Source organism: Squalius cephalus (genome assembly GCF_949319135.1).
Source record: "Squalius cephalus genome assembly, chromosome: 20".
In the NCBI taxonomy this organism is placed as follows: Eukaryota; Metazoa; Chordata; class Actinopteri; order Cypriniformes; family Leuciscidae; genus Squalius; species Squalius cephalus.
Window position 1 is genome coordinate 23,836,724 of NC_137141.1, and position 12,212 is coordinate 23,848,935.

The 12,212-nt window shown below is 39.0% G+C and overlaps 1 protein-coding gene across 1 annotated transcript in view; it reads right to left on the reverse strand.

Annotated features, from left to right (window-relative positions):
• ush2a (Usher syndrome 2A (autosomal recessive, mild)) overlaps nucleotides 1–12,212 on the reverse strand; it is a 210,294-nt gene that overhangs the window by 156,657 nt on the left and 41,425 nt on the right. Inside the window, exons 14-19 of the mRNA XM_079853829.1 lie at nucleotides 10,991–11,174; nucleotides 8,834–8,997; nucleotides 7,079–7,237; nucleotides 5,803–6,300; nucleotides 4,428–4,706; nucleotides 724–893 (exon numbers count right to left, since the gene is read on the reverse strand). Of these exons, the coding sequence (XP_079709955.1) occupies nucleotides 724–893; nucleotides 4,428–4,706; nucleotides 5,803–6,300; nucleotides 7,079–7,237; nucleotides 8,834–8,997; nucleotides 10,991–11,174 (1,454 nt within the window). The remainder of the gene's footprint in view (nucleotides 1–723; nucleotides 894–4,427; nucleotides 4,707–5,802; nucleotides 6,301–7,078; nucleotides 7,238–8,833; nucleotides 8,998–10,990; nucleotides 11,175–12,212) is intronic.

The following is a 12,212-nucleotide window of genomic DNA, read 5'->3' on the forward strand; positions in this document are numbered from 1 at the left end:
TTCATAGTTCTTACAACCACTCAGTACACATGTAGACACACGGCGCATAGATCACACCCCCAGAGCTTTCAATACCTGCCTGACCTGACATATTTATTAAAAAAGTGCATATCTGTAGGTTACTGATGGAAAACATCAATGCTAACATACACTTATCAAGCTAATTAAAATCTAAGATAATGAAATCCAATTAAAAAGAGGATTGTTCAAGAAAAGTAATCTTAAAAAACATCCTTGAAACATTTGCCACAAAGACAGGGAAGGTGATTCTGATATGGAAAACAGTGCTTTAAATACAGACTAACATGCAGGAGATGACACTACTTTAACCTTTAAAGGTTTGCTACCTGAACGAAGAAAAAGAAACACAAAGATTCACATGAGTAAGAGAGGAGACCTTTGTGGACAGTTCAGCCCACGCCACATGCATACTGGGAACCAGGCCACAAGCTATGGAAATATGAAACTGGACAGAAATGAAGGTTATTGGGGTCAAAAAAAAAAAAAGGATTTTTGCATTTCTTCTTATTTTTTCCATATAGCAACACATGGACGAGAAAAACTTGAAAAACTGGAGCAATGGGAAGTGTTCTGTGTGATGCATGAGGCAAAGTACAGGACAATATAGCCGCAGTCCAGTGCTTTAGAGACATGCCAACAGATCAGAAATATTCTGGCCGTGGCCCTTTTCTATCAGGAAAAAATGGATGCTGCAATGGATACCTGAGATACTATAGGTGGAGCGAATGGGTTGGACATTTGTTCTTGGTGAAGGTTGACTCTGTACTCAGTCACTTCGCCCCTGACATCGTTGTCCTGTGGCGTCTCCCAGCTCACTCTGAGTGAGGACGAGGACACAGGAGACACCTGAGGAGGGGGCATGTACTCTGGCACTGTGGAGCAGAACAGATAATTCATCAAAACAATAAAACATTTTCCTAATCAGCATTTTTGTCTTGTTTTTCAGCAAATTCATTTACCAGTGACGCAAATTTGCAAAATTTAGGCTGTTAAGACTTGTTTGAGAGAATACTGGAATACGTTTCTTCATTTTGTTTTTCATTATTTTAAGCACAAACCTAACAACATGCAACAAAAAAAGAAGAATAAGATTAAGAACTAGAGAACAAATTTTGATGTTGGATTTGGAAGCCCGAACCTCTAGCCAGAATTTGAACTTGGATCAAATTTGTTCTAAATCAGATACAGATAAATGAGTACAGTAAGATAACATTTATTTGAATGCATTAGTGAGAGAGCGATTGCATGTGTGAATTAATCCTACCTGTCTGTGCAGTGTTACTCTACTTGCTCTCAGAGTATACATTTATTTGTCATTTTAACTGATGGAAACGGTTGATATAATAGAACTGTTATCCTGTGGACGCTCTATAGGACAGAATTAGTATTATAGCCACTGTAAACCTTACGTTTTGATCATAATTTATAAGAAAACCATAAGTTGGATCAGTTAAAAAAAGATATAGCAACAAACCTCAGAACATTCAAGGTCTGTGCCGAGTTTGGTGCTTGTAGCATTAAAGCTCTGGTTAAAGTTAAAAGATTTAGTCTCAGAAGAAAACTGAATAATATTATTAATATGTTTAATGGCTGGGTAAGGTATTATATATTTTTACTGGAAAAACAACACTAAATAATGGAAAAAAATACATCAATAAAATATTATTATGTTATATTATTATTATATTATTATTCCATAATTATTCCATTGAATAGCATAATTATACATTTTAATTTCTTTATTAAATAACTGCCAAAATGATTCTGCTCTACACTGATTAATCCTGACTCACTTCAAACAGCTGTTGGGTTGTCCTCTTGACACAACCTTTGACAAGGAAATGCGCAAACTCGAGTGCATCTCGTCAAACAAAAACATGGCCAGATATAAAAAATATAAAGTACACACCCCCCAGTGTCAAAATATAGAGAGGAAGTTGACAGAAACACTAAATGGAGCTTCAGCTGTCTTCTCTTTGAATAAAAGAAAAAGCCTGGATGGGTTCCTTCCTGTGAAGCACTTGTGGTGAAAATTTATCCCACATAAACAATCCCTCACATGTTTATGCTAATTCCTCATTTCAGTTTTTCAGGAACTGTCATTCTATGCTGTAACACTAGCCACCTATTCTTTCTCTGCTTAATAAGCATCTTCTCAAAATCAATTCTCCAGGGCTCCCATCTAAATAAAGACTGAAGATACAGGATTTTCTCTGCGGGATGGAGCCGCGTTTGTGGCCTATGAAATGCTATACTTGTTTATTTCAAACTGTTGGGATTGTTGTTCAAGATAATTTGTTTCATAATCTCCTCGGATATAAAACAAAATGAAAAGAGCTGCCCCCAACCAAAATGATTTTTAAAATTTAATACAAAGTTTCATATTATTTATACACTGAACAAAATTATAAACGCAACACTGTTGTTTTTGCCCCCATTTTTCATGAGCTGAACTCAAAGATCTAAGACTTTTTCTATGTACACAAAAGGCCTATTTCTCTCAAATATTGTTCACAAATCTGTCTAAATTTGTGTTAGTGAGCACTTCTCCTTTGCCGAGATAATCTGTCCACCTCACAGGTGTGCCTTAGGCTGGCCACAATAAAAGGCCACTCTAAAATGTGCAGTTTTACTGTATTGGGGGGGTCCGAAAAAACAGTCAGTATCTGGTGTGACCACCATTTGCCTCACGCAGTGTAACACATCTCCTTCGCATAGAGTTGGTTGTTGATTGTGGCCTGTGGAATGTTGGTCCACTCCTCTTCAATGGCTGTGTGAAGTTGCTGGATATTGGCAGGACCTGGAACACGCTGTCGTATACGCCGATCCAGAGCATCCCAAACATGCTCAATGGGTGACATGTCCAGTGAGTATGCTGGCCATGCAAGAAATGGGATGTTTTGTGTACAGATCCTTGCAACATGGGGCCGTGCATTATCATGCTGCAACATGAGGTGATGGTCGTGGATGAGTGGCACAACAATGGGCCTCAGGATCTCGTCACGGTATCTGTGCATTAAAAATGCCATCAATAAAATGCACCTGTTTTCGTTGTCCATAACATACGCCTGCCCATACCATAACCCCACCGCCACCATAGGCCACTCGATCCACAATGTTGACATCAGCAAACCGCTCACCCACACGACGCCATACACGCTGTCTGCCATCTGCCCTGTTCAATGAAAACTGGGATTCATCCATGAAGAGAACACCTCTCCAAAGTGCCAGACACCATCGAATGCGAGCATTTTCCCACTCAAGTCGGTTACGACGAACTGCAGTCAGGTCGAGACCCCGATGAGGACGACGAGCATGCAGATGAGCTTCACTGAGACGGTTTCTGACAGTTTGTGCAGAAATTCTTTGGTTATGCAAACCGATTGTTTCAGCAGCTGTCCGGGTGGCTGGTCTCAGACAATCTTGGAGGTGAAGATGCTGGATGTGGAGGTCCTGGGCTGGTGTGGTTACACGTGGTCTACGGTTGTGAAGCCGGTTGGAGGTACAGCCAAATTCTCTGAAACGCCTTTGAGCCTTCTGAGAAGCCGTCTCGGCTTATGGCAGAGAAATAAACATTAAATTCACGGGCAATAGCTCTGGTGGACATTCCTGCAGTCAGTATGCCAATTGCACGCTCCCTCAAAACTTGCAACATCTGTGGCATTGTTCTGTGTGATAAAACTGCACATTTTAGAGTGGCTTTTTATTGTGACTAGCCTAAGGCACACCTGTGCAATAATCATGCTGTCTAATCAGCATCTTGATATGCCACACCTGTGAGGTGGATGGATTCTCTCGGCAAAGGAGAAGTGCTCACTAACACAGATTTAGACAGATTTGTGAACACTACTTGAGAGATATAGGCCTTTTGTGAACTTAGAAAAAGTCTTAGATCTTTGAGTTCAGCTCATGAAAAATGGGGACAAAAACAAAAGTGTTGCATTTATAATTTTGTTCAGTGTAGTTACAGTCATCCTTGTTTAGCTTTGGTTTTTGTTTAACGTCGACATGAAATCAAAATTGACCCTATTTACTTTGTTAGCACATATTACTAGTCTTGTGGTGAACAATTAATCCGTGCAATATAATACACAGAAAACAATTGTTTGCCGTGGTAATCTTTAATCAAAATCTGAAAAGTTACTTCCGGTCTGGAATGGCATTCCCTTTCTGATGATGTCAGTTTGACGGCTTGGGTTGAAAACGCTTAACCACTCCCCTCAAACCGTTAGTCTACTATGAGCAGAGATGGAGAGGAGGAGCGCTAAAGTAAAACCCTGCCCTCTGTTCAATATTCCGTTTCACTTGGAAATACGTCACAACACTGGAGAAAAGTTGTTTGCAACTTCCGGTACACGCAGACTTTAAATGGCTTTCTTTGATAGGTAAAAGTGTGTTCAACTGACCTCCTTCAGCGGTACGACCCACTGCCCACTCTGACAGGGTACTGCCGGCCATGTTAACTGTGAGTACTCTGAAGTGGTAGGTGGAAAATGCTTCTAGATTCGACACCACCGCACTGCTCTCAGGTGGAGTTAGAGCATTCTCATTGGCTGAACTCATTGATGGCTGTGGGTTCAGCCAGCCACTGCTGAGGAAAACCCTTTGCTCTGGACTGTGACTGGTGGCATTTCTCTGCAACTCGTTCAGCAGCTGCATAAAGAGCTCATACCTGATAATTATACCTGAAAAAAAAAGAAAGAGACATATATATGCCAATACCTTCTTCCACAATCCCTTATTAAGCCTCAGAAAGAGGCAGAAGATATTGAGATGTAAGACCGGCCATTGACAATTACACAATTACAGCTGCTGCATGAAATTATGTAGAAAAGAGAGGCAGACAGAGAGAATCAGATAGACACAATTAAACGGAGAGGAAATTCATTGAGAGAATTCTCTAAGGGCACTTTATAATGGTCCATGTTAATGAGCTAATTTGGCAAAAAGCATGATAACTGGCATTAAAAGTCATTGATATACAGAGGGCTATTTTGCGACGCTTTCAATGGCGCGAGGCACAATACATAATTGTATGCAGCAATCAACTGTTTTAAATGTGAAATGTTTCTTTGCGGCGCACAGTCCCATCAGTTTATATTGCGAAATGAAGCATGGGCTGAGCCTTAATCAAGCCTCTTGGTTGTAGATTAAAGTTCGTAAGGAATTAATTTTCATCCCGGCTGAGATCAAATGGCATCTCTATAATAGTATTTCTCATTATTGTAATGATGTAGCTGGAGACAGCTAAAAAGAAAGCTACGACAGAGCAGAAGAGCGTTTTAGCTCTGCCATGTGCATTTAGGAATCACTGTTAAATAAATGATGTCTAACAAAATCATACTCCCTCTAAATTAAAAAAAGGAGAGATATATTTGGTGACTATTTAAATGAAAAAAGACAACATTAGTTTCAACAAGTTTAACATCTTTCATCATATTAGGTCTGGTGGAAGACAAAAAAAGGACATTATAACAATGGGAACGCATTCCCCATGACTAAAATGGTGCATATATTCTCAACCAGGACGCCTCATCAAATTTCTATGGGAGCTGCAGAATGACTTAAAATTATTTAATTAAAATGTTAAAAAAGAAAAAGAAAAAAGAAACCTCCTGAAATGACAAAAATAATTGTGGTTAATTAATTTAATATATGAGGGGCTAATCAAATATTGTGTTGGAGAACCACTGGCATATACCCATGCTTTAATGTGTGCCCCCTATTTTTCAAAGTGCCCCAGTTTAAAAACAGTGAAAAATGCTTTAAGGGTGTCAATACCATTGGGTAACACTGGAGGTTCCCAGTCCACTTTGAGTTGAGAGGACCCTAGGGTTGTGATTCTGGGTGCAGGCTGCTGCTGGGGAGGTATCTGAGCGGTAAGTACGATCAGACTCTCGCTGCGAGCACAGCCTCCGTTAGTGCAAGCCTGCAGACTGAAGTTGTATCGAGTGAATGGTTGCAGCTCCTCAGCAGTAGCCTCTGTTTGAAGTCCTGTGTAGTGGATCCTCTCTTCTCCTGTCAGATCATGTATCGAGCTCAGGGTATAGCTGTCCATCGGACCAGTGGTGTTCAAGGGCTCTGTCCAGTTAAAGGAGGCGCTGGTGGGTTTGGCTCGACCCACAAGGGTTAATTGGAGCTCCTCTTGCTCGGGAACAGAAGACAGGGTGCGTAAACTGACCACGGCACTGCTGGTGTTAGCACGAATATTACTGCTGATGAGCTGGTAAGAGTATGTTGTATAAGGAGACAAATCGGCATCTGTGAAATGTATAGTTCCTGTATGAGAAAGAGAATAAGGAAGCTGTCAAATTAGACAGATGACAAATGTTAGTGGAACAATGACATCACTACCATTAAAAAGTTCGGGAGTCAGTCTCTTGGTCAAGGCCTAGCAATGTTTTTTTTCAAGGCCAAGTAAAAATTTTAATATTGTGAAATATTATTACAATTTAAACTGCTTTTTAAAATATATTAGAATAAAAAAGTTAATTTATTCTCATCCTAATATGTTGATTTAATGCATCCTTGCTGAGTAATTTCTTTCAAAAAATAAAATATTACTGACCCCAAACTTCGCCATGTTCTTAGAAATTTACTCTTTGTGTTCATGTTGATTTCATAAAGTTTTTTAAAAAACATTCATACTTTCAAGTTTCAATTTACTGAGGTGTCACCATCAAGTAAAAACATATTTATATATCTTGCATATTTATATATCTTGCATATAAAACATAATATATATATCAAAAATCATGAATTAATAATTCATAAAAAATATTGGTTTTGGGGATTCACACTACATGATATTTTGAAACATGAACTAAAATCGCCTTGATATAAAAAGGTTAAATTAACACAGTAATGAGAGTCTCCAGGGTTTTCTCGATGATATCATTTGAATCTATCAATATTATTGCATCACATTTGATTAGGACAGTTTAATTATCATTTAATTCCAGAACACAATATTATATTATATACTATATAGGCAAAGACATTATGGCAGCACCATAAAACATTTGACGTTCGGAAAATCTGCATTAGTCTGACTAACCGAACGGGTGCTGGCTATAGCTGGTCTGGATGATCTCTGAATCTCGGAGCAGAGTGTACGTCAGTGCATTGCTGTTGGGGGAGTCAGGGGCTCTCCAGCTCAGCTCTATGGTCGTGGAGTTCAGAACCCGGCCGAGGGGAGGAGGCTGCTGTCGGGGATCTGAACAGGAGTGGTTTAAGACAATGCATATTGCTGATAAATCCGTGAAAAAGAACCAAAGGTGGAAGAGACAAGGTTAAAGCACCACATCTGCTAGCTAACGGGAAAATTGACTATGAATATACAAGAGCAACAATCATTTGTTACATGTAAATAATGCTAACTTAATAAAAACACTGTACTGGAGGGACACATTAGGGCTTTAAGAGACTCTGTGAGGTTAAGTGCTGTATGCTCTAAACACATACAGACCCATAAACAGGTCACCTTTCAGTATACATGCAAAATGTTTATAGACCAGATATGCACTGAACCAAGGAAGGGTATAAGATCATGAGAAAAATATAGAAATGATCAGAAATGTAGACAAAGATATAGAAATGTTCAGCTAAAACATAAGGATGCAACATGATTAAATTTGAGTGTCAGCTCATGTAAGTATTTTGAATAAAGTATGTAATAAGTCCAGCGTAAATATCACAGCATTTGCGCAACGGCAGTGAGTTTTGACCTTAGGTATGCTTCTCTTGCATTAAACTTAGAAAGCAATTTGACTATATTGAATAAATCTGCATTTAAATTACAGTCACTACAATAAAGAAACTCTCTGATATGATCTATAAGAGGCATTTTCCCATTTTTGAGCCAAATGGAATGTTGAGCCAAATAATTTTACTATTTAAGCATTAAGGCGATTTGGTTCCGGAACCGTGACATGGTTTGACGAGCTTTCAAAAACTATGTTGAAGTATTTCCTATTGAAAACCAAAGTTGGAGTAGTATATATCGAAGGGCTCGCCACTCTTTTAGCCACTAGCCTTTAATTTCTGTCATAATTTCCATCATGCTTGAAATCTTGTACCTTGGACGAGAGCATTGAAGATACTTTCAAAATTATTAAATTCCAGCTACTTCTTTCAAAACCAATTTATATTTGGGAAAAACAAATAAAGTATGAGTGCAAGTGCAACCCAGAGCTCAACGTGAACACAAACAAAAACTCCAATTTTCATTTCATGGGATCATGCTGATTAGAAATAAACTTAATTTAGCTGTAATTTAATACTGAAAATGTTTTGATAAAAATTAGCTTGGTGTCAGTAAAATTGATTATTTGTATTGTGCATGTGTTGTTATGCTTATTGCAGTATTGTGCCATTAGCTTATCAACATGCTAAAGTAAAACTATTGAAATCAGTTATGAGTTATTAATACATGTTTATGTGAATAAATATTACAATTTTGCCTATTAATCAGTGTTGCTATAGTTAAGTAAAACTAAAATTAATAAAAAACAATTTATCAACTGAAATTAAGCTGAAATAAAATATAAATATTAGATGAAAACCTTAAATGAAACAAAAATTATAAATGTTGTCTTGTCAACTTAATGAAATAAATTACAAAAAATACTAAAACTAAAACAAAAATAAATAAATTACATTTAAAAATACAAAAAATAAATAAATACAAAAGCACATAACAAAATTTCTTATAAAAATACATTAAAATATTGATAAATACAATAATAGTATATAAATAATACTAAAATAACGCTGCTATAAAACTATTCCTCAAGTATATATTGATTCTGACCTTTACTGCAGCCCAGGTAGTTGTTTGGATCCATGTGACTGGCTCCCTCCACACAGGCGTCACATTTATCTCCAGTCACATAAGGCTTGCACAAGCATTGCCCCGTCTGGGGGTGGCATGTGCCATTGAATCCCCCCACAGGATCACATCCACACGCCTCACACCTAGACACATGAAGATCACAAGAGACACAAAAACCATTTTCATAAGATAAAAAACAGTATCACTTCTTCTGACATTGTCTATGTCTGTAGAGGACATGAAATCAGGTAATTAACCAAAAGTAACAAGTCCAGTTTTATTTACAAAAAACTGTGAGTCTCTCCGACTAGCTAAGATACGAAGAGTTGCACAAAGTGAATGTGTGCATGTTAGTGCGTGTGTGACTGTGAGAGATGGACTAAATGGAGGCATTCACAGATGCACCTGTCAGTGACACTTCTGGGAGGGGTGTAGGGGATGGAGGAGGAAAGGCCCTGAGGGGCCAGCAGCGGGTGATGCGGGGGCCAAGCGCCTGACACCCTCGAAAGCAGCTGATAAAAGCCACAGACTCTTAATGAGCTGAAAATTTGTTCTGTCAACTAGAGGGGTGTTTTGGGCAAAGCCACCCGTTTCCTAATGTGGTTCGACCTTGACTCCTCGGAAGGAGACAGTGAACTTTTTTTTTCCTTCCTCCGTCATGCAAAAATGAAGCCAGTTGAGGTATCAAATTCTGTGATCAGTACCAATATTGCGATGTTCCACATGCTTACATTCTCCATATTTGAAATATATCAGTAGCTTGCAGCTATCAAATAAATGACTCCAGATTGCGCCTCGACGTTTGTCTAGAACAGGTGTTGCAAATAGAGCTGGAAAGTTTGCATACAAGAAATTGAGCAAGTTTGACTGGCAACAAGAAAAAACAGTAAGCAGATATGAATATGACCTACACTTCTGTCAAATAAAACTTTTTTTCCCTGCAAGGTTAAATGATTAGCCAAGCACCATTCTCCATGTAGCCTATGTTTGTCATTTGCTGTGATGGCTAATCTTCCCTAACCATATTGTGGGTTTTTAACTACCTCTATTAGGTGGTCCGTAGCGGACTACCCAATATAAGAAAACAAAATAAGACGCATTGTCTTATTGATTCCGGGGCGGACAAATGAGTTTATAATATTTAGATAAAGAAATCTTTATTGTGTAGGATCTCCTGATGCAGTTCAAGCTTCCCCTCTAATCAGTTTAAATAGTTCATTTTTCATCCTTACCGGGCGAACGAGTGCAGCTGGATGGATTGCGTATGCAGTGATCTGTCACGACTCGTATGGATTAACAATTTGTGATGTCCGGTAGCCCTGTTGTTGATGCATTGAAAACACGCACTCATGCTATTTGCATCTCACCAGCCAACAATAATGTTCTCCCTACCTACTGCGCATCCCAACATCATATTTTTTATTTTGGGGGGGAAACACTTAAAAGGTAAACGATGGTTAATATGGGAAGCACTGACGATGTCCCCCACTGTTCCTTTTCTTCACCCAGCATGGCTGGAGTAGTTATCTATCTCCTACAAGCCTTCAGGAAGGTCATTCAATGAGACTTCAACCAAACCACCAAGACTTAAATATAAAAATAATCAAAAGAAAATCTACCGTATGTAGGAAACGGAGAAAAAAAAAAAACATGAAAAATAATTTTCCAATCCATTGACTCCTGAGAATGCCAAGTTTTCCATCCCCAACTTAGGCCATATGTTCAAGCTGGGGAGCTGCTTTGGAGTATATCATTAAGACAGCTAACATATGATGTATTTACAACCTAATTGATGTATCCAACAAATCAACTATGCAGAGAGCATTAAAATGCAGCCTCGTTTAGAGGCAGGAGACTTTTAATGGCTAATTTGACCTTTGCTGGCTCTGTCTGAACCCGTGGGCCAGTAAGCAGCTAACTGGCTCAAATCGCTATGAAAAGTGATAAGCATGGTTTTCTAAACGGGCTTTATTCACTAGTGTTCAGTCTCGGTGACGGGAGGGAGGTCTGGAGTAATTTTTGATGGTGATTTACACTGTTCTATTTAACTTGAAGATATATCTTGCTGCATATTAATAAATGAAAACGTCTTTCTTGAACATGACCGAAATAAGGGTGTTAGGCTATAGCACTGACCTGCCAGCACTTGGATTAAAGCCAAAGAAGAGATCCTGGCACTGGTCGCATCTGCGACCGGTCAGTGATGGGTGAGCACACACACACTGCCCTGAGTGGGCAGCACACACCTGCCCCACTGCTCCGACCGAGTGACATTCACACACTTCACACTCGCTCATACCCGCCTCGGACAGGAAGAAACCTGCAATGACAGGATGCGAAGAAACACAAACAGACTCATTATGCATTTGATTGTGTGCTCTCTGATTTACTTCCTCTTTTTTTTATCACTATGAAAATAAAAAATCTGTCAACATTTCCTTGAGAAAAAGAGGCACGAAAAGTGCAAATTAATGTAATGTTTTCAAACATATAATTGCATGTTATTTACAATGATATGAAAATATATTATAATTTAAATGTATTTAAAATGCAGATACTTGAACTGAAGAGTTCTTTTTTTGTACCCACTTTAGTAGGACTTAAGTACATTGGACTGTGGACATTTCAGTGAAAAAGTCAATGGGGTCCAATGTTGTTTTGAACACCAGTGACTTTCATTGCATGGACAAATTCTTTTGTTAACAGTTTGAACATCCAAAATACTTTTTGTGTTCCAGAGAAGAAAGAAAGTCATAGAAATAATGACAGAATCTTCATTTTTAGGTGACTTATCCCTTTAATGGGATAAGTAGGGTACATCATTATCACTTTCGTTACGACAAAAGAGCTTCTCATACATTCTGACTAAAATCTCCTTTAGGCTTTCACAGAAGAAAGAAAATCAAGTAGGTATTAATTTTGTGGTTGAAATATTCCTTTAAGAGTGTGCTGGTCTACTTTTCTGTCTATATCTCCTTAAGAATAAAGTACGAGTTGAATCTCAAGGGCTCCGTCAGGCTCCTGCGCTCATCAATCAGACAGGGGGCGCTGAGTTTGAGATGTTTCAATCACAGGCTGCTTCCCCTCCGGTGAAATACGATAGAGGGGCTTCGTGAGGGGGAGCCTGGGGAGGGCCTGCAGAAACACAGTCATCAGTTCCCCCCACCCTCCACCAAATGGATCTCCCCCCGCTCCCTGTGCTTTCAATTTACTCCTGCCAGCACCACTCTCCGTACACATGCTTTATGTGCCGGCATGGGCGGCCGAGGCTTTGGTGAGCAGCAGGTACGTCCGCATTATTTCATCATGTGTGGGGAGGCACGAGCTAGGGGAGGAATGACCGTACATCCTTGTCTAG